The 23851-nt window shown below is 42.2% G+C and overlaps 1 protein-coding gene across 2 annotated transcripts in view; it reads left to right on the forward strand.

Annotated features, from left to right (window-relative positions):
- soga1 (suppressor of glucose, autophagy associated 1) overlaps positions 1–23851 on the forward strand; it is a 123048-nt gene continuing 99197 nt past the window's right edge. For both annotated transcript variants that reach the window (XM_034209001.1, XM_034209002.1), the window contains exons 1-3: positions 1–1334; positions 19159–19260; positions 20173–20295. In XM_034209001.1, coding sequence (XP_034064892.1) covers positions 357–1334; positions 19159–19260; positions 20173–20295 — 1203 coding nt within the window. In that variant the 5' untranslated portion in view covers positions 1–356. The remainder of the gene's footprint in view (positions 1335–19158; positions 19261–20172; positions 20296–23851) is intronic.

The raw sequence follows: 23851 nt of genomic DNA on the forward strand, positions 1-23851 counted from the left end.
TTTCACCAACACTCTGAACAGGAACCGGCCGGCTAGTTTATGTCATCCGGACAGATATCCTGACGTGGGGGGGAAGATCTATCAGAACAAAGCGGAAATATTTACAAGTCTACTACTACACACAGTGGAAACCGGGATTGTATGTTGCGTTTCTGCAGTTTTTGGACTACGCTTCCTGCTTCTTCGCCTTGTTGCACTACAGGAGCTCTGAGCTCTCATTGTGGACGGAGCGAGGATCCCCTCCTTTTGTGTGCTCTGCAGTTGTTTATTCAAACTCCAACTTCTGCCTCCCGTTTCCGCAAAATAGGAGGTTTCGTTTCAATTTTTTTTTATTTGTTTCGGCCTAAACGGAATGAATGACAAAAACAAAGGAAGTTGATGTCCATACCTCTCCGGCTGACCTCGTCTTCGCCTCGGCCAAGGAACGGAGGCTCCATCTCCGGCAGAAGATGGACAGTGGAGGCGGGGCGGAGGGCTCGGACAGCGGGCAAACTCAGCACGCGGTGCCCGGGCAGCAGCAGCCAACCCACCGGCCTGAAACCGCGGAGCTCTCTGCGGCGGTGTCAGCTCAGCCTTCAGGCAAGAAGAAAAAGATAAACCGGGCTCCCTCCCCGGCCAGACCGAAGGATGTACCCGGTTGGTCGCTCACCAAGATTCGCGGAGGGATTGGGACCCCGACTCTGAGCGTCAAGCCGGGAGGCATTCACCTGGGCAGCCGCATTTCCCGGCGCAGCCCCGTGGGAAGTCTCGCTGGAAAGGAAGGTAAAGCGGATAAGAGCAAACCGGCGGGCAAATCATCCTCAGCCTCGTCTAAAACGGCCAACGCAGTGAAAAGCACCGGGGGTCGGCGTAAGGTTTCGGACGCCAGCACAGGCTCCGACGATTTATCTAAGGACTCCGGCTGTGCCACCGGGAAGCTCTCCCCGACCGACAGTAGCTCCGAGCTCTCGGACTGCGCCTCCGAGGAAAACAAGCTCTCAGCGGACGCTGTGAGTAGCGACGCCGAGTCGAGAAGCAGCCGAGGCGGGGGGCTAGACGGAGACAAGCCGCTCAGGGATGGCGTGTTGGCAAAAAGAGCTAGCCAACATGCCACCGCCAGGACCACCTGCTTCTCCTCGGAGAGGGACTACAAGGACCGGCTCTCCCTGGCCGTGGAGACAGGGGAAGGGAGCATATCCCCAGGCGAGGAGCGCTCGGTCACCTCGTTTGACAGCAGGGTGCCCCCCAGCACATCCCTGGCTTTCTCAGACCTCACAGAGGAGTTTATGGACGGCATGCATGAGGAGTTTGTACGGGAAATAGAAGAACTGAGATCTGAGAATGATTACCTCAAGGTAAGTCCAATATATTCGACTAAGTGTCAACTATGATTGTGACTAAATGTCCCATGGGTTTTTCAAATGACAAACATAAACAAAAGGCCTAACCGGCCTATTTTATTGTAATGTTGCTTTTTGGCCTATATGCTAAAACTATTTATCATGAGCATGGTGTAATATAAAGTCAGTTGAGTTCAGTTTGTTCACTATGATTTGCTTCCTAGAGTGTAGAAATGCCTTTGGACTCCATCCAATGCTACTCACTACAGGGATGATGATGTTATGATTAGAGAGCATGCAACCCCGCAGACACATGAAACACATGAGCAAAACATAGCCTTGCAGCCTCAACATGGCATGGATCATATGGAATATCAACACATGCAATTTTTAAGATGTAAACAAGTAAAATATGTGTGGATGTAGTATTTTGCAGGTAGTGCCTTTTCAACATACTTTGCCAGTCATTGTTGTCAGCTCACATGATGGAGGAAAGGACTCGGTAATTTTACCCATCAGCCTCGGGGTTGTCAGCTGCAGCCTGCAGAGAAATCTGTCTTGCTGCTAATTTAACAAGGTGTTATATTTACATTTGTATAACAGGGAGTAACTATCCTGTGATTGTCTAGTTTCAGGGTTGTTTCCATCCTGAGAAGAGTAAAATACTCTGGGAAACATGCATTATCGCCTCCAAATTTCAGTTTTGAATGTTTTTTTAGACATGAAACAGTTAAAATAACTTGTCGAGGAACATATTATTTTTGTCAAATTGAAAAACCCCAATGCTTCAGCAACCAGCCCAACCCTACATCATCGCTACCCTCAGTGGGATGGCATGTCAACAGAGGCCTGTACTACGAAGCTGGTTCAACATAACCTGGATATGTTTGAGTTAGCCGGTTGGCCTAATCCAAAACATACGCGCTCTCGTTAAACGGTACTACGACGCGGGTTATCAAACTGTGGATCGCTCAAGCCAGCCGTGTCCTATCTAGTTAGGTGCGCGTTCACATGAAAGGGGTGGTATTTGGAGCATTCGACCAATCACAAACATGGACAAGCGTACTGACAGCGCAGCGCGTCATACTTCCTGAATGAAAAGTCAACTATAATATTAGACATATGAAGAAGTTAAACTTTAAACATCCATGACTTAAACACTTTATCCAGGATAAAATCCACATAGGCCTAGTTGCACCTGCAAGGTGAATACAGCTGGTAAAAGAACAAGTGTTTGACAGGTTTATGATATCACTGCCCCGTCTAAGACACGATCTGACTTTTAATTACATTTGACTCGAGTGTTTCGTCAACTTACTGTGTTGCTTAAAATAATACTTCTGCATACAGTATGTGACACTGTGAGTGTTGCACGGCTAGATACGGCTCAGCTGACTCGGATAAGGACATATATGATACATTATGATGTGATATGCCGCGGACTGTACTGTTACTTTGATCCGGTTACTTATGTTGTGGCAGATATTTAATTAAGCTTTCTTAACGCTAATGTTATAATAGTCAGATTGCTCTGAAGATGGGAGGTGATATTCTTGTTCACGTTCACACATGTCGGTGATTTTTGCCGGCCGTCTTTCCTACAACGGCAATTTCCTTTCTCCTGTAATATGACTTGATCGCTTTAAACTCCGCACACTGAGCTCTGATTGGTCAGCAGGCAGTGCTTTCACTGTGTAGATCTCTTAGCCTGCAACCTAACCTGCTCCGGACCAGGGGGGTATACTACGAAGCAGGATTTTCGTTTAGCTAGATAACTTCTGGGATTTCCGGTACTACGAAGCTGGTTCACTTTTTAGCGGTCTAGATCTCGATGGTGACTTATCCTGGAACCTAGTCTGTGCTCCAAAGCAGGATAGGTTCCAGGATAAGAGATCAACTCAGCGAAAGCACCACGCCTGCTGACCAATCAGAGCTCAGTGTGCGGAGGAAATACAGTTTAAACTGCCGTTGCAGGAAAGACGGCCGGCCAAAATCACCGACTGTGTGAACGTGAAAATGAATAGAATGTCACCTCCCATCTTCAGAGCAATCTGACTATTATAACTATTATACTATTAGTCTATGTTAAGAAAGCTTAATTAAATATCTGCCACAACATAAGTAACCGGATCGAAGTAACATTACGTAGCCTATAGTCAGCAGCACTGTGAGTGCAGACGTCGATGTGTCCCATTATCATTCATATCACATCATATCACATCATAATGTATCATATATTTCCTTATCTGAGTCAGCTGAGCCGTATCTAGCTGTGCAACACTCACAGTGTCACATACTGTATGCATAAGTATTATTTTAAGCAACACATTAAGTTGACGAAACACTCGACTCAAATGTAATTAAAGTCAGATCCACTCGTGTCTTGGACAGGGCAGTGATATCAAAAACCTGTTAATGTACATTCAAACACTTGTTCTTTTACCAGCTGTATTCACCTTGCAGGTGCAGCTATGTGGCTTTTATCCTGGATAAAGTGTTTAAGTCATGGATGTTTAAAGTTTAACTTCTTCATATGTCTAATATTATAGTTGACTTTTCATTCAGGAAGTATGACGCGCTGCGCTGTCAGTACGCTTGTCCATGTTTGTGATTGGTCGAATGCTCCAGATACCACCCCTTTTATGTGAACGCGCACCTAACTAGATAGGACACGGCTGGCTTGAGCGAACGAGTTGATAGCCAGCGTTGTAGGACAGTTTAGCGAGAGCGGCTTTGTTTTGGATTAAGTCAACCGGATAACTTAAAACATATCCAGGATAGGTTGAACTAGATTCGTAGTATACCGCCCAGGTTAGCCGCACAGCATAAGTTACCATGGAGATCTAGCCCGCTAAAAAGAGAACCGGCGTCGTAGGACCGGAAACCCCAAGTTTTCCCTGAAGTTAGCCGGCTAAGCGAAAATTCTGCTTCGTAGTGATAGGCCTCAGGTGTTGTTACTAAAGGCATCTCTCAGCTCCCACAGGTCCACATGCAGTGGAATGTAATATGAATCCACCAGCAAGCCAATAAGGGTGATTGGTTAGGGGAAGGATCAATTATATTAGCATGTCTCTAAGCACTAACTGGCAGGTACCAGACAAGACAATAATTGTCAGAGATTGATTGTGGAGGGTGATTGATCAACAGCACTCGCCTCATCAGGAGGACCACCTCTTCTTTTCTCAGGGAGCGCTGCAACAGTGTTGGAGAATCCTGATTCTTGCTCTAAACACACAAGCAGTAAAAGGTTTTCTATTCATTTGTATGGTGATGTTGATGCATTTACTTAATTTCAACCACACCTGGGGGGTATACTGCGAAGCAGGATTTTCGCTTAGCCGGCTAAATTCAGGGAAAACTCCGGCTTTCCGGTCCTACGAAGCTGGTTCTCTTTTTAGCAGGCTAGATCTCCATGGTAACTTATGCTTAGCGGCTAACCTGGTCGGGACCAGGTTAGGTTGCAGGCTAAGAGCTCAACTCAGTGAAAGCACTGCCTGCTGACCAATCAGAGCTCAGTGTGCGGAGTTTAAAGCGATCAAGTCATATTACAGGAGAAAGGAAATACAGAAAAGCTGCCGTCGCAGGAAAGACGGCCGGCAAAAATCACCGACTGTGTGAACGTGAACATTAATAGAATATCACCTCCATCTTCAGAGCAATCTGACTATTATAACATTAGCGTTAAGAAAGATTACTTAAATATCTGCCACAACATAAGTAACCGGATCAGAGTAACATTAAGTACAGTCCGCGGCATATCACTTCATAATGTATCATATATCTCCTTATCTGAGTCAGCTGAGCCGTATCTGGCTGTGCAACACTCACAGTGTCACATACTGTATGCAGAAGTATTATTTTAAGCAACACATTAAGTTGACGAAACACTCGAGACAAATGTAATTAAAGTCAGATCGTGTTTTAGACGGGGCAGTGATATCATAAACCTGTTAATGTACGCATTCAAACACTTGTTCTTTTGCCAGCTGTATTCACCTTGCAGGTGCAGCTATGTGGCTTTTATCCTGGATAAAGTGTTTAAGTCATGGATGTTTAAAGTTTAACTTCTTCATATGTAATATTAAAGTTCACTTTTCATTCAGGAAGTATGACGCTGCGCTGTCAGTACGCTTCTCCATGTTTGTGATTGGTCGAATGCTCCAAATACCACCCCTTTCATGTGAACGCGCACCTAACTAGATAGGAAACGGCTGGCTTGAGCGATCCACTTGATAACCAGCGTCGTAGTACCGTTTAGCGAGAGCGCGTATGTTTTGGATTAGGCCAACCGGCTAACTCAAACATATCCAGGTTAGGTTGAACCAGCTTCGTAGTATAGGCCCCTGCTGCTCTTGTAAAACACAAGCAAGGTTGTCTTAATGAAATACACTTGCAATATTCAAAAAATACAATGACACAGGTTGATTATCATGACATATTCCACTATAGGCTTACTTTTTGTGATCCTAGCCAGCGTAATAATCAGGATAAATGCTTTATATTATCTATACCTGATAAGTGTTGATTAGTTTGCCATATCAAACAAAAAACGTCAACATTCCCTGTTCCATCTTCTCAAATGGTAGCATTTGCTGCAAACCAATGCTAATCAAAAAGCTATGATTTTGGAATGCTGTTGGGGAACAGATGAGCAATTTCAATACGTTTTTCACTTTTTTGTATATCTTCATACAGAGATACTCATTAGTCGTTGCCCTAAATGATTACTAGTTTGCTAGCATAAAGTATTTTCAGCTGTTAGTTATATTCAAAGGGCTGCAAAGATAAGACAGATGCATCATTAGTAGGTGCAGTGCACATTTTCTGCTGCCTGATTATATAGGACAGCATGAAACAGAGCTACCTTATTGGACCACCCCAAAGCCTCATGGGAGGCCCGTCAGTGGGGTGAGTGTTTGTGTCTGTAGCTTCAGCTGTGAGGAACACCTGGGGGGTATACTACAAGCAGGATTTTCGCTTAGCCGGCTAAATTCAGGGAAAACTCCGGCTTTCCGGTCCTACGAAGCTGGTTCTCTTTTTAGCAGGCTAGATCTGCATGGTAACTTATGCTTAGCGGCTAACCTGGTCGGGACCAGGTTAGGTTGCAGGCTAAGAGCTCAACTCAGTGAAAGCACCGCCTGCTGACCAATCAGAGCTCAGTGTGCGGAGTTTAAAGCGATCAAGTCATATTACAGGAGAAAGGAAATACAGAAAAGCTGCCGTTGCAGGAAAGACGGCCGGCAAAAATCACCGACTGTGTGAACGTGAACATTAATAGAATATCACCTCCATCTTCAGAGCAATCTGACTATCATAACATTAGCGTTAAGAAAGCTTACTTAAATATCTGCCACAACATAAGTAACCGGATCAGAGTAACATTAAGTACAGTCCGCGGCATATCACTTCATAATGTATCATATATCTCCTGATCTAAGTCAGCTGAGCCGTATCTGGCCGTGCAACACTCACAGTGTCACATACTGTATGCAGAAGTATTATTTTAAGCAACACATTAAGTTGACGAAACACTCGAGACAAATATAATTAAAGTCAGATCCACTCGTGTCTTAGACGGGGCAGTGATATCATAAACCTGTTAATGTATGCATTCAAACACTTTTTATTTAACCAGCTGTATTCACCTTGCAGGTGCAGCTATGTGGCTTTTATCCTGGATAAAGTGTTTAAGTCATGGATGTTTAAAGTTTAACTTCTTCATATGTCTAATATTATAGTTGACTTTTCATTCAGGAAGTATGACGCTGCGCTGTCAGTACGCTTGTCCATGTTTGTGATTGGTCGAATGCTCCAGATACCACCCCTTTCATGTGAACGCGCACCTAACTAGATAGGACACGGCTGGCTTGAGCGATCCACTTGATAACCCGCGTCGTAGTACCGTTTAGCGAGAGCGCGTATGTTTTGGATTAGGCCAACCGGCTAACTCAAACATATCCAGGTTAGGTTGAACCAGCTTCGTAGTACAGGCCCCTGGTTAGTAATCAGACGATGAAAACAACAAGCTCTTATGGTGTCGGCTTCCTCTCAATATCTCACTATATATTTTTTGGGATAACACTAGGCCTATCTAGCTCCCTCTTCTCCATTTCCTACCCATCATTTTTTTCAGGCATATTAGAACTTAATGTCTGTTTATCTGTCACTATATCTTCATGTAGTGCATATTATGATGCATTAGGCGCTTTCACACCGGAGTACTTTTCCCCGTACTTTTCCCTTTTAGTTCCGATAGTTCCTGGGATTTTGCGTTCACACCAAAAAGAGAACTTAGTTCATGAGAACTTTTTTTACCCCCTTTTCAGTCCCTGATAGAGAGCAGGTACTTTCCTGGGGAGAAAAAAGTTCCAATTTCGGATTGACTGGGCGAATTGCAAACCACGCCCCGTAAAACTCTGAAAAGTTTTGTGAAACCGACATTTTATTTGCTGGCATTAGCATTATTAGCATTAGCCTAGCACACCATCAGAGAGAGACTAACTTATGGCAACACAAGAGTCCCAGCAGCTTCTACTGAAGCCAGTCCCCAACTCCGGGGACTTCCGGCCGGGGACTTTGGGTGGCAGTATACGCCGTGAAGTGGTTTGCAGCCTGCCAGTAAACCCAAAGCAGTAGAAGAAGAAGAACTGACGTCAGCGGCTTCATTTGCCTAATCCTCCCTCAGCGAAATTATTCCGGTGTGAACGCGATCTGTACTTAGTTCCATGGGGGTACTAAGTGCTGGCACTAAGTAAGGCAAAGTACTTGGTGTGAAAGCGGCTATAGTAACAGTCGCGGGTGTGTGTATGTGCGTGTGGGGAGTGATGCAGGAGAAAATTCCACTGTAGCGCCCGGTACCTTAATGGGAAACCCTACATGTTTGATGTTTATGAAATGTCAAGCTACCCCACAGCACCCCCAAAAGAAAATCTCTGGCACCGCCACTGGCCGCGGCACATGACGGTTTTGTGTGCCCTCCCATGAAAATCATATGCCCTCTCTGTAGATTTGTTCTGGCGCCGGGTCTGGAACTAATGCTGGGAACTAAGTGCTGGGAACTAAGTACGGCAAAGTACTTGGTGTGAAAGTGGCTATTGACTCTTTCTTGTTTCCCATTTGGTCGGTTATTGGGAGATCAACAGCTGTTGGAATCTTTGTAATTATGAATTCATATTCTGGTGTTATAGATCATGATTCTCAACAATAGGGCTGCAACTCGCAATTATCTATATTCATAACTAATTGATCTGTTATTTTCTAGACTCATCTTATGCTCCATATAGTGTCAGGAAATTGTGAAAGGTTCAGGGTCCGTCCCATCTTGTTTTGTCAGTCCAAAACCCAAGTTATTCCCTTTTTAATGTGATACAAAACTGAGAAAAGCAACACATCTCCACATTTAAGATGTTAAAAACTTCATTTTCTGACACTTTTGTTTTAAAAACGACTCAAATTATTAATAAACAAATAGTTTGCAATTTTTTTTCTGATGACTGATTGGCTACAGTTAACATTTAAATATTCCAGCTACATTACCTGCAATAATAACTACTGTACTTCCTCACCTACTTCCTACTTTTGTCACACAACAACAGCAGTTTGACTGATTGTCTGTCGTTCCTACCATCCACACCTTGTTGAAGTATCTCACTCTCACCAGGAACCCCGACAGTGAATCTAATTACCATCTGAGTCCACATGCGAACAACATGAAGCTACTAACTGCCGACCTCATGTTACAACTTCACAGACAGGCTCACAAAGATGAGCCTTTCAAACCTAATTTTGAGGAATGTCTCTCCTGTGACCACAATTTAAGATAATGGTTAAGCATCTGTGCAGGCTAATCTTGTATGACTGTTGAAATTCAATAATCAAAATATTTGAATGAAAAATAGTTGCCATGGTAGTTCAGCTTATACTTTAACTACATAATATACTATGATTAAATTAAAAGTTGATATGCCTGGCAATTGAATCTCCTGTATTTCTCAGAATCTGGAATTCTTTGTAATGTAGGTGAATTTATGGCTAATTTCTTTCTCTGATGTTATAAAAACGCTAGATCTTTTGAAGATTTTACATTTGACAGACAGACACATGATTAGGGTTGGGTATCGTTTGAATTTCCACGATTCTGATTCCGATTCTGATTCTACTTTTCGATTCCGGTTCTTAACGGTTCTCAATTCCGATTCTTTGAGGGGCAGGGTAAAAAAATTATAAATTGCTTCTTCCACCCAAAAAATTACATTTATTCGAGAAACTTTTACACAGGTTAGTTTACAGTAATATTCACATTAATCAGTCTGTTTATATTCACTGCTATGTAACTGTAACCTGAGAACCACTGAAGCTACAACAGTGCAACTTTTAAAGGAAACCCACCCCCCATTTAAAAACAGTTCTTGTTGAGAAAAACAAGCATATCTGCCTTCTCAGGCATACCGGGAAGAAATGTTTGAACATTTTAAAGTAAAATGCTTCAATCTGGTGCACTTTAAGCAGAATTACTAGAGACTAGATCTAGGAGGTACAACTCTAAACACCCATATGAAAAAGATTGGTTTACATTTTAATAATTAAATAAGTATGTGAACATAACCAATAACCTACCATAGCCAATAACAAATACATGTAACTTATTTTATTTTTGTTGTTCATTCATATCTTATTTTACTATTTTATTTATGCATATTTTTTTATCTCTCCAGTTTAAAACGATATGTCTGGTTTACTGTCCTATAGTATACATTGGAATGATTTCAAACCTGTTTTATCCCAATAATTATAAAGGAGTGCCTTGGAAATATGTGTTTACATAAATTGTGATCAAAACGTTTGAGACCCACTGAGATAACTTAGACTAAAGTGAACTATCTAAACACTCAGAGTCCTTTACCTCACTGAGCTGTAGTTATCAGCCTCAGTCTGACTGGAGAGGACTCTCCCTCCACATCATTGTAGAAGCATCTTCTTCTTCCGTTAGAGCAGCTAGCACCAGATGCTAATAACAACAGCGCTGGTACCGGTGCACACTCCCTTTCTCCCTCGCTCGCTCCCACGCTCACTCGCACTTTGGCTGTGAGCTGCGGGTGCCAGATAAGCCAACATCCCCCATTTTCATCACTTACAGCGCCCATCGTACAGGGCAAATTAAAAGTGTAACCGGGATGAAAAGGGTGTTACATTTAATTATGAATGTTGTTACATCAAAGCCGAAAATTAGGATGAGCCCCAACGGTCAAAACATTTTTTTTTTCTCCCAGAGCTGTCAGAGCAGCGCCTCCACAGATCTGGCGCCCTAGGCGAACATCTATAACGCCAGTGCGACGGGCCGGGGCCGGCCCTGGGGCCTCATTTATAAAGGGATATACGCTCAAAAAATGGCGTACGCCAGTTTCTACGCAATGTTTGCGATTTATAAAATACTAACTTGACGGGAAAACGTGCGGTCCTCCACGCAAACTCTAAACCCATACGTACGCACCAGTGACGTGCGGTGAGGTTCATGGCTGGTGAGGCACTGACTCTTTCAGAGTCAGATTTACAAATATTATATTTTGACCTTAATCGAAATATTCGGTTATTTTCAAAAGCTTTTTTAGTCTGATGCTTCGATTAATTTTAAACAGACCGTTCAACAAAAGGATAGGCCTCCCCACAATTGAAATATTGGATTGTTCTTTCTTAGTAAGATTCCATTTGCATTACAATTGTGGTCTTACCTTGACTTGAAGATTAAGTCCATATTATCCTTCTGGACAACAATCTCTATTACTTTTTTGTAAAAGTCCTCCTTATCTTCATCTAGTTTCAAAAGTCTAGTTTGTTGTTTGCGTTCCGTCTCTGCGTAGAATAACAGTAGCAACAAGAACCTGTGGGCTCACTTGCGCCCCCTTTAGTGCGGCAGAGGTTATGGCTGCCTCCCCTGGTGCTTTTTTCATTGCCGTTGTATGATGAGACCAGCGAGCCTAAATATCATATATACGTGAAATAAGTTATTTAGAGACTATGGATGGCGAGGATAAATGTAATAAAGGGATCTACAAACATTACATTGGTGACATACAGTGAGATGGTGCAGGCATGCGCTTAGGGCCCGATTTCCAGCCAGTTTCTGTGGGGTGACGCATTCTGAGGTGAGGCAGATCTCATCTGTGCCTCACCTGGGTAACTGTCGACAAGCTGCCCTGGGTGATGCTGGGCCTGAGGACCGCACCTAAAGAAGATCTGCAGTGTTCTACAGCGGAGATGGTCTACGGTCAGCCGCTGAGAGTTCCGGGGGATTTACTCCCAAATGCATCAGCTCCCTGGTCTGCCACGGCCCAGCGAGTTTTTCTGCGTGACGCGGCGGAGGCTTTCGCTCCAGTCCCGACTACTCAGCACGGTGCGCCAGGGTCTCAAGTTCCCGCGGAGCTACGCTCGGCTGGGCACGTCTTCATTCGTCACGACGCACACAGAGGCCCCCTGCAGCCCCCTTACGATGGACCTTTCCGGGTTTTGGAACACGGTGAAAAACACCTGGTGGTTGACATGGGCGGTAAGGCTGAGCACGTCTCGGTTGACCGGGTGAAGGCTGCTCACTTGGACGTGGACCGGCCGGTGGTGCTGGCTCGGCCGCCGAGACGGGGCCGACCCCCGGCTTTGATTCCTGTCAGGGAGTGTGGACCTGTTGTTCCGGCCCCTCCTCTGTCAGGGGCCGCACGGGCGGAGGTCGCTGTACCGACTACGGTGCGCAGGTCTCGTGGGGGCAGGCGGATTGTTCCTCCCCGCCATACGGATTTTGTTTACACGTGAATTCTGGGGGGGCTTGTGTGGTGACACGTTATTGGACATAATTCACCTCTCGTATTGTGTTGCCACACGGACCCTTTAGTGGGAACACCTGTAGCGTTAGCTTGCATTCCTGCTAGCTCGTCAAGCAGAGCAGTTCATGCGATAACCTCTCTGTTATTAATGGCTAATAAAGATTGGAACTCTGTTCTTAATTCACCGCCTCCGACTCCCTTTTCCTGGCACTACAATATGTTATTTAAAACCACCTCGAATATGTTGTGTTAATGTTATGAAATGTTTTCTCATAAATGATGCGGTTTTGCATTTCTATAGGTTGTACGAGCATGGTTTTATATACTACCATGTTTAATCATGTTTTATGCCGTTTGCTAAGACTTGATAAGTCGCTCATAAAACACAGGAGGTATGGAAACTAAGAACACCATATGTGGTAAATTGTACAGCTAATATAACACATTAGTTGTATTTCCTTTAACTGGTGGATATAGAGTTGCTGCAGTGGAGACGCTGCGCACAGCTGATCGACAGCTGGGACACAAACCACCAAATACGAAAACATAATTCAGATCCAGTCGTCATGACTCTACTCCGGAGGGATTCCCCGATCATTTCTTACAGTCTCTCATCAAGGGGGTGTCTCCTGTCCCCGGTACAAACGCACTGCCTGAGGAAGGCTATGTGTATTTTTTTTGTCATGAACCTTTTTCGGACCACTTATTTATTTATTTTGGTGACGATCCGACCTCCATGCTGCTACTCTGGTTCAAACGGCATCCACCAAACAATAGGATGTATCTCGACCTCCCCAAAATAACCTAAATCTGACACGGTGTGAGATGTATTTTGTAGCTGTTATGTCGTCATTTCCTGCTATCTTCTTCATAAAGTCAGTCTGAATGAATGAATGAATGGGCGTTTCTTTGACTATTTATAGGCAAATATGGGCGTTACGTGAAGCCCGCAAAAGCTGCACCGCATTTCGAGTCGATTGTGATTTATAAAGGGAAACCGGCGTAGGAAGTGCTATACGCACTTTCCTCGCCGGTACGCAATGTTTGGTGAATCGGAAAATGTCGGAACATTTCTGTACCTATTTTTTGGATTTCTACTACGTAAGCAACCTTCCCACGTGAATCCTACGCACGGCGTTATAAATGAGGCCCCTGTGGTCTCAGGTTACGCTGTAGGAAGTGTAGGTACAACGCTACATTTCCCACCCCGCCGCAGTCATACAGTAGGCTACGGAGAGCGGCGAGAAACATTTCCTCAGGCATCGAAAAGCGGAACCGAAATTCACATGTCTAATACCTCATTCACACCAACGGTGTTTCAGGGCCGGTTCGGAGCTGGAGCTTGAAAAGCACCGGGTTTTCCTCTTCACACCGCAGCGGAGCAGCCTCTTAGCTCCGGAATCCGGTTCGTTTCAAGCACCAAAAACTTGTCCGGCCAGAGCAAAAGCACCACATACGTCACGCTTACGTCGAGGCGGGGGCAGGGGCAGAGACAGATCAACTCCTGAACAACAACAAAAAGTCCGCGTTTTATCCAGTTTGTACACAACGATGGAGAAACTTAACAAGAGTTTCAGTGTTTCTGCCATAGACTGTATATATAAAGGTTTCTGCTCATGGTGAAGCAACGTGTCTGCGTGTTAAGGTGGAACCTGAGCATTCACGTTGATCACCTCTCATTATAACTCATTATAAATCTATAAAACTATAAATATTAAACTTTACTTCACGTGTTACATACCTGGGTGAAGGTTACAGTTCATTTAAATGAAAGATACAACGTTACTCCACACTCATGGTTCAGTCCACCTTAAGAAATAAGACCGACCTCGGAAGCAGTTGTGTTTTAAAAAAAACTTTATTGACACGAGTACACTTTTTTATAAGAATATAACTAAACCACAGAAATGACTCCGGAAAAGCTGCAGATAGAGCCACAAGAAATGAATGTAACTGATTTGATCCGCGCGGTTTGGCTTTATGAAGTAGGCACGCAAACGGTTACGTCATGACGCAAACGATGACGCAACGACGCATTACCAGTCGGACTCTGGGCGGTGTGAAAAGAGCCAGAGCTAAACCGAAGAACTGGTTCTGAACCTGAAAAGCTCTAGCACGGAGCTTGAACCGGAGTTGCATTGGTGTGAATGAGGTATAAATGATGCCGTTGGAATCGAAATGTTGGAACTGGTTCCGAACCGGAACCGGTTCCCAACCCTACACATGATGGATGCTTTTATGTATCTTGTGTCATGCTTTCTTAAGTAGTAGCACTGCAGCTAACGATTATATTAATGTTGATTATTTAAGTTGTTTGATCAATAAGAAAATAGTGAAAAAGGATGACCAGTGTTTTCCAAAGCCCAAAATGACATCTAAAACTAAATACATTCAGTTTACTGTAGTGAAGAAACAAGAACATATTCACAATGATGACGCTTGAATCAGATCATCTTAACTTTTTTTTCTTTAAAAATCACAAATTAATTGATTATCAACATTATCAATATAATAATTGTGAACTAATCACTGAATCCTAGCAACTTTATTTAGTGCTTTCAGTGTCACTGCATGGTCAAAACAAACCAAGCCAAACCCTAAATATTAAGCTACAGCCTGCAGCCGGTTAGCTTAGCTTAGTCCAAATACTGGAAACAGAGGGAAACAGCTATGTTTCTTTGTCAAGGTAACAAAACACAAACATATTTTCCCTTTCGTCAGTTAGACAAACGGTTTTCACAGCAGATGTGCTGGAGCTCGGATTTCTGACATTGACCTGCCTGGCTCGCTCTCATCTGATTGGGATTCAATCTCCTGACTGGTTTCTTATTCACATGACACACACCATCTTCCCTGTTCTCCTTCAGTTAGCTGCGTAAAGCAGGTCAGTGGACCACCTCTCTCTCTCGCAGTCTCTCGCCACATTAACTTGTGATTCCCTCGTTCCGTGTCCTCACTTTCTCGCTCTCTGCTGTCGTGTTTTATCTCCCTTCTCGTCTGCATTTCTTTCACGCTCTGTTTTTCGCATCTCAGTTTTTTTTTCTGTATTCTCATTTTTCATTTCTTGAAATACCTTTCATGTCATATTCTTTCTTTCTTTCTTTCATTCTCCTCCTGCTGTTCCTCTCCTATCCTCCCATTTCCTTTCCTTTATTGTCATTTCCTTCCTTCCCTACCTCTCTGATCTATTTTGATCTTTCTTTTCCTTGACATTTCTTTCTCTCTTTTTACTTTCCCCATTTTTTCTTTCCTTTCCTTTTATATCACCTTTCCTTCTTTACTTTCTTCTCCGCCCCCTCTCTCCTCTGTATTGCAGATATGAAGTGGTCAGTCCTGCACATTGCTCCTTGCTGCAGTCCATTTTAGCTCCATCAACAAATATCTTTCACAAGATTTTGCACACACACCCACACACACAAACTCAGAGAAGCACTCCCTTTGCTGCATGCTAATCCACAAACGTAACCTTAATTATTAACATGCTTACGAATCCTACTCACACAAATAGTTTATACTGTAGTAGCAGCAGAGCCGACTCACACGTACTCTCTAGCTGTTTTATCCACACATAAACACACGCACATCCCCAGAGTTCCTTATTGCTACAGTCAGAGCTTTGCAGAGGTTGACCCACATTCTTCACTGTAGAGTATTTTGACAGCACTACTACTACTACTACTACTACTACTACTACTACTACTACTACTTACTATTATATTCGCTTGTACCCCTTTTACCTATATTAGTTACTCATCACATACAGTGTTTTGCAGTACACTATCACAGTTGCATAACACCTACACATGCTTTCCCATAATGCGCAATACTTTTTTTGGTGGGGTGTGGTTCATATCAGTACACTGACATGCTAAAACAAGGGCTGCACCTTGAATATGAATCAAAGGAATGATGCAATGTATGCTGTCGGGCTGAAATCAATGATTTATCTGTAGAATATCTAGAAAAGTGTTGAAAAAAACACTACAGTAGGGCTGAACGATTAATCGACTTTAAATCGCGATTTGAAATTATGCGATTAACAAATCGCAAAGCCTGTTTTTTTTTTAACAATTTGTTTTTCTTTTCTTTTTTTTTCTTCTTGTGTGTCAGTCATCCACACCAATCAGAAGTGCTGTGCTCCACATGTACCAGCCATTGTTAACCAATCAGAAGTGGCCCATGATAGAAGGTGATAGACAGATTGATCCAATCACCTGCAAAGTATTTTTGAAAGTGCCTGCCCTTTCCAAATGGCTTCCAATGGAGCTCTCCTAGATGGTTTGGTGAAACAAACCATCTGAGTCAGGTTAGTAATGCTCCATCACATGTTTTACATCTATTACAGGGTGAATCTTAAACTGAAGCTTGACTTTAAAGCAACCCAACGGAAGTTTCATGTAAGTTTAGTTCTTTCAAACGTAGCTCGGGCTGCGGGGGTGCTAGAGACGGGAGCATGTTGATGCGACCTTCCTAGCCGGAGATATGGCCGCATTTTACAATAAACTTCCGTTGGGTCGCTTAAAAACAAATATCGCAAATCGAATCGCAATCGCAATATTGGTCAGAAAAATCGCAATTAGATTTTTTTTCCCAAAGCATGGAAATGTGGAGCACAGTACTTCTGATTGGTGTGGATGACTGACACACAAGAAGAACAACAACAACAAAATCGCAGGCTTTGCGATTTGATAATTGCATCATTTAAAATCGCGATTTCGACGATTAATTGTTCAGCCCTACTATGGACCTGGTTTCTTGCATGCATCTATTGACATGTTGGAACAAAGGTTTAACATGTTGACTGACAGGAACCTGATGAAGGTGGTGGGCTGCATGCAAGCCCGCCTTAACCTGCCATCAGGCCCTGGGGCTGATAGGTTTTGTAGGCCCCCTATTTAAACAACAAATCAAAGTAATTTCCTCGGCATGCTCTGTGATCGCACTTCTCCACTCTGCTCTACGCGCGCCTGGTCCTCTCCTCCAGGTGAGTGACGTATCGGGCCTCCCTCATGTATTTGTCCGGTTGCCGTTGGCTCCCCTCCACGTAGCAAGTCCTCATCGTCCTCTCCATCTCCTCCAACAGATAATGTCCCTCCTGTCTGTTTTTCCTCTCCCGCTACTCCATCGCTATCAGAACCAGACGGCCTACTTGGCTCCGAGGCCCCGCGGCCGGCACCGCTGCCGCTTGGTACAGAACTCATCTGTCCTTCCTCCTCATCCTACAGGTTTAAAATAACCTGTAAGCTTCGGCATTTTTTGTAATAGCTGCTTGTCTCGAAACTCCTTTTCCCTCAACAATTTCCTTTTCCGAGCGCCACTCTCAAACTTTTTCTTCTCCGACATTTTCTCCTAAACAGCCTTCATCTGTCACTCAATCACTCGCAATTTAAATACGTCACATGTGAAACATATTCTCATTCTGATTGGCTGTTAAGTGGCGCCCACTGACTGTTTCGGAGTCATCATTTTTGAGAAAAATCTCTGGAATCCATCGATCTGATTGATTAGCGGAGCAAATGATCAAAATACTACGGAGGGAAGATATTTTCGTTTGGATTACTGGTCTGGGGGAAGCGAGTGTGTGTGTGTGTGTGTATATATATATGTGTGTGTGTTTGTGTATTTTTGCGTTTGTGTGTGTTGTGTTTGTTTCCCGGGGAAAACACTCACGAGAAACACCGGCTGTTGTTATGCCTGCTGTGACGGCAAGTTACTCCGTTCTCCGCTTGTAATTATGCCGTTACAAGCTTCAAAGCTGTATTTATCATCTGAATTTGCCGAAACAAGTTTAGTATTCTGAAAGCCAAGACTTTGTTTATTTGAAATCAGATAAAAACAAACTGTAACGGACCCTGCCGTGTTATCTATGATTACTATACGCCTTATTCATAATTTCAGCGGAGGGAGTGGAACAGCAGAGTGGCGAGGGAGAGCTGTCTTCTTCCCTTTACAAGCTTCAAAAATGTATTTATCGTGTGATTTTGGAAATAAAAGTTGCATATTCTGAAAGCCAAGACTTTGTTTATTTAAAATTTTTAAAAAACATACGAAAATTTTTTTTTTTTTTAATTTTAATTTTTTTTTATTGGCTCATGATAGGCCCCCGATCTCCGTAGGCCCCTGGGCTTCAGCCCAGGTCAGCCCGTGCATTAAGGCGGCCCTGGCTGCATGGAGCGTATCCACTGTTTACCCTTGTACTCGCTAACCTGCTGGGTTGGACGCAAATAATTCTGATTGCCTGCATCCTTCATGCCAACCAGCATGCCAGATAGGCTTTTCTGTAAAAATGGCCCACCATTTACCCAAAAAGTAGTAGATTTGGCAGAAAGTAGTTTCTGCCAAATCAGTTGTGTTAGAAAAGCTAGGCTAACGTTTATATTTAAAAGACACAAGAGATCTGTATTCCATACTATATTTTTGAAAGCCTTTTGTTTAGATATTTTTACCTCACAATTTTCATAGTGTAGGAATTTCCTTTTCTCCAGTTTCCCAGCAGGGTAAGAGTCTCTTCAGGCAATCTGATAACCTGACCCTGACCTTTGACCTCCTGTGCCCGAGCCAGAGAAGAAAATCAATACAGTATCATATTATATTACTTAGTGCATCATTCTGCCACTTACACCGTCTCGATCTCTGCTTCTGATGACCCCTTTTATCTGACTTGGGAGAATATTACATGGCAGTTTATTTTAAGAAGACACTCATTGTTGTAAAGGCTGATAATGAGGATGATGATGAAGATGAAAATGTGGTGGCTAATGACAACATCAGTGATTTATGGGATGCATTATGAACAAGGTTAATGGATGACAATGTTTTGATGATGATGATGGTTGTCTTGCATTTAGCACAAAGATGCTAATGGTTCCTATTAAACATTAAAGCATTCCCTTTATGGCCCACATAATGCATAATGCACTTCGAGTTACAATTAAGAGTCTCTACAACACCAGACAGCAGGTTGATTTTGCAGGAGTAGTGTTAAAATGACAAATGCACTTATACACTCTCTGCTTGTCTGTGAGCAGGATGAGATGGAGGAGTTGAGGTCTGAGATGCTGGAGATGAGGGACATGTACATGGAGGACGACGTCTACCAGCTGCAGGACCTACGGCAACAGATGGAGCAGGTAAGACTGTGCAGGACTAGCCGGATAAATGAAAGCTCTCTCAATTAATCTGTGACCTCATTTTTTGTTATATCCTGTTATGAAATGTTATGCCGAGTCGTTGAGGCAAAAGCATTTTGTTCATACACCGGTTGATTTGGGCATTTTTGCTTCTTTAACATGTCTTCTTTCAGACTAAAATAAAAATAAATAGGTGTTTAAAAACGTTGTTTATATACTTTTTAGATTTATACTAATTCCACCAAAAGTTAGCATTAGATAATGCCTCAACTTATATTCAAATAGGACATTTTAGAAAAATGCTGAAATATTGGCTTTGTTACAACTGGAGAAGTTTTGTGTTGATATCTTTTAGTTAATATTTTTTAAATGTTCTCAAAATGAGTTACTTCTCAAACTTCTAGCTGCACTTACATACCCCAAATCTTTCAGTTTGCTTTTTAATGGCTGACAGTAGTTCTTGATTGATAAGAGCGATACAAAGAGATATAGAGAATTGAAATGTTGCTTTATCCAATGCTCTTACTTTTGTTCTGGAAATGTGTTTAATAAGACACTGCCTTATTTTCATATTTTTAATGCATTTCAAAAACCGTTTGTCCTAATGTTACCAACTGAGGAACTTAATTAAGTCAAAAATACTTTCCCATATACTTGCAGTGCCTCACTTTACATGTATAAAATAGATGGATGCTACACATTTTTGGAAGCAGGGAAGTAAAATGATGGACAATCAATCATCTGAATCTTTCAGTCATCTTTGAGACAAAGGTGCTACACAAGTCCTGGTGCATTATGGATGTCTGTATTTCTTCTTTTGTATTTTAATGACTGCTGCCTGTTGAATTTCCCTTGAAGCTACATAATTAATATGAAACAGCTTCATCCACTCACACTGCTGCTGTTTCTCAGGCTAACAAGACCTGCCGCATCCTGCAGTACCGGCTGAGGAAAGCAGAGCGACGCTCTCTGCGCGTGGCCCAAACAGGGCAGGTGGACGGAGAACTGATACGAACACTGGAGCAGGACGTCAAAGTAAGTGTCCGTGAGGTTCTGAAATGTTAGGTACAGTATTAGCATGATTGGGAAATGAGAAATCTGGAAAAAGATGTCTAGTGAAGCTTAATTATTTAATTTAAAGTGCAAAGTCTTCTGTCAAAAAGCTCTGAGTTCTTAGTTAACTACAATTTAAAAAAAAATGAGAATGGTATTTCCACTTCTTCTAAATGTCTTAGAAAAAGACGAAAATTCGGTTTGTGTGGAAATGTTAAAATAAGGATATGTTCCCTTAATCCTAAATCTCAACTAGACATTGTTATTCTTCAGTTTAGTTCACTGTTAAGATTTGCTTGTGTAAAAACATTTTTTTTGCATTTAGTAAATTATATTATAACAACTTTTACATTAAACTAGCAGAAATTATCTTGTTAGGAACATCTAATGTATTTTCGGGCTCTGACCAGACTTAAGTTAAAAATAGCAGAGAAAAAGCCTTGATCACTATATCTCAAAATAAGGACTTTAATTATGTCTGAATGTTGCCACAACATGCGGTTTTGTTTCTGGTGTTGTTTATATTTTGTGAGACAGTTCTTATGATCCTTTTCATCACACTGTCAAAGTCACAAGACTGTGGTCAAGCCAGGCTTCCTCTAATTTGCATAAGGAATTTCCCTGTTTCAAATGTATATATGTGCTAGTCCCACTGTCTGAGAAACACTGAGCACTGCATTATGCCTTTCAATTGACCTCACACATGTTAACATACACAGATCCATCATTCTGTCACTAAAGAAACACGTGTTAAAGACTAACTACACACAATTGTACTTTTAGATAACGCTCTCTTTTACTAGCGTCCTTCACAGTGCACATACTGTAAACACCAGTCATACCAATCAGGAACCCAGGAAAAGGTCCGTTATGCACGAACACACTAAAGCTTCTGTGTGAGTGTTTTGTCACACTGACCCTGGACCATGGATGCACTCTGTCAAATTCACAACGTTCCGCCAACATTTTTCCATGTGATGGAGGATACAATGAGGCCTTTATACCCTTTAAGAGAGAGTTTCAGAGTGAGACTGTGATGTCACTCTCCGAAGGGCTTTCCGCCGGCTGTTGCTGTCTGTCTCTCCACTGCTGTCTCACCATCTGGTTGTTTTTGGGATAAGGAATGAAGAAAAGAGGGGAAGGAAGGAGGGAGGGATGAGTTTACATCCTGTGTCTCTGAGGATGAAAGAAGGGGGATTGGTCACTTTTTGAAAATTCAAATCAGCCAATCAGAGGCGGAAGACGAGGCCGGAGCAAAACATGAAGGAAAAAAAAGAGAAAGAAAGACATTCAAATAGATTTGAATAAAGGTCTTACTTGAATTTAAATGTTTAGTTTGGGTGAGGTCAGAAATTATTGAGAAAAAATGAAAAAGTCAAAGCTTGGGGAATAAAATGAGTTAAGTCTACATCTGTTGGCTGCATTGGCAAAGAGGGGTCATAAACACAGGATATGGAAAAAGATACACAGCAGGGAAACAAACCCGACCTCTCTCACAACACATGGCTGATTATGTCGTCTTGCCGCCTGAGACTCAGACAGCAGTTCAAGTTACAACATGTTGTGTGTGTGCGTGTGTGTGTGTGCATTAATCCCATGGTAAGCTTCTCTTTTGCCCACCTCTCACAGTCACTTCTGTGTTTATTCTAGTGGCTTTATCATTAGCTCTATACAAACAGACACTCATCTCCTTACCCCATGACTCAATACTGATTGAGCTCTAATAGAAAATAACTTAACCAGCATTAAAAAAGTAGACTTTAAACAGTTGAGCCATCTAAATAATCTCACATCAAAAAAGGTTTGAATACCAAAAGTAACAGCTGTTAAATCTGTGGACATCAAATGCTCCATCTGTCTTCAACATGTTCTGATGCTAAATGCTAATTCAGGTAAATGAGTTGGACTCACGACAAAGAGAACACTTTACCTGCACCCACACACTCACTTAACACAGGAGCCTAATATTTACTTTTGTCTGCATCATCACCAACTAGCATCTTCAGCTAACAGCATGCTAGCTGACAACAACTAGCTTACAACATAATCATAGATATCATCAGGTACCTCACATTAGCAAGTAACAAAGCATACATTATGTAAGCTAACTGCTGCTGCTTTATTCAGCTGTACAGATTAAAAAATGAATGCAATTTAGCATGGATGGTCTTCCCTACGATGGTAAAGGTAGCAGTGTAAAGGTAGCAGTGTTTTTTTACGTTTCCCTTTATTTGTTGTTTATTGACTGAAAAAAAACATGATTCTTTAAAAAGGTTACTTGAATTAGATGTTCCTAAATACCCAAGAGTTCTTTTAAAATCATTTTATAATTAAACTCTCATTGCCTTACAATAAATGAGCCCCTCTTGGAATGAGTACAAATCAAGAAATGCTTCATAAAATAGCAAGAGATTGCTATTTCTGGTGATTACAGTGTCCCTCTGAGTGATGGAAAGGCAATGAGTGTTTACCGTCTGATTTGACCTTGACTTGCTGAGCTGCTTTACAAAATAAATGGGCTTAACTGCTGTTGATGCGTTAAGGCCCTGATGTGATGACTCACTCACATGCAAATGCACACAAATTGGCTAAAGCACACACAGACTTAAACTGACGCACTGAAAGACACTCATAACCCTCTACCGTCTTTCTTTTTCCCACTCACTTGACATTTAATGCTCCTCGAGGGAGAATATGGGGGCTTAAATGTTGGGGAAAAGATGGAGAAAAGATAGAAAGAGAATCACAACAAGAATATTAACTGAGAAAAAGATCTTATAATAACACAAGTCACATGCGCTTATTTATGCTGTTTGAGTAATCTTGTGCTTTTCGGCATGCATTGTGAGTGTGTGTTACGCCTGTCAGAGTCTGCATGAGAATGTCTGACATCATTTCCTGTCCGTCTCGCACACTTCTCTCATTCCCACAGGCCACAGACATCTGGACACTCACACACAGGAAATAGTTGTTAGGATTCTCATGATGTCAACACACCAGTTGTACTTGATCCCCAGAGACAGTCATTTGTGAATTTGCCTTGAAGGCCTGAACATAATAGATATCTAACACTGATGATCTCTACCCGGTCTCTTAGGTAAGAAAATATGTTGAGTGAACAGATCCTTTGAAAGCAACATACAACATTTTGGAAATTATACAATATATGTTTGCCTCACCAGGTGTTAGACAGTTTCATCTTTCTGCCTTGACTATCTGGTTGGATATGTTTAGCTTAGCTAGCGGCTTGTTGCCCAAATAAGGAGAGACCTCACACTAGGGCTGCTCAATTAATCGTATTTTAATCGCGATTACGATTATGGTTTGCAACGATTACGAAAACAACGTAATCGAAATAAAACGATTATTTTTTTATTATTATTATTTATTTATTTTTAAATAACTTTTTTTTTTTTTTGGTTTTTCAGTTGAATTATACTTAAAGTTCAGGGTAATCAACTGTTAAAAACATACTGTTAAAAAAAAAAATTCTCCACTAAATGGATGTTTTCAAAGTCAATGAATAATCGCATTTAAT

Source organism: Gymnodraco acuticeps, unplaced genomic scaffold (assembly GCF_902827175.1).
Source record: "Gymnodraco acuticeps unplaced genomic scaffold, fGymAcu1.1, whole genome shotgun sequence".
NCBI classification, from domain to species: Eukaryota; Metazoa; Chordata; class Actinopteri; order Perciformes; family Bathydraconidae; genus Gymnodraco; species Gymnodraco acuticeps.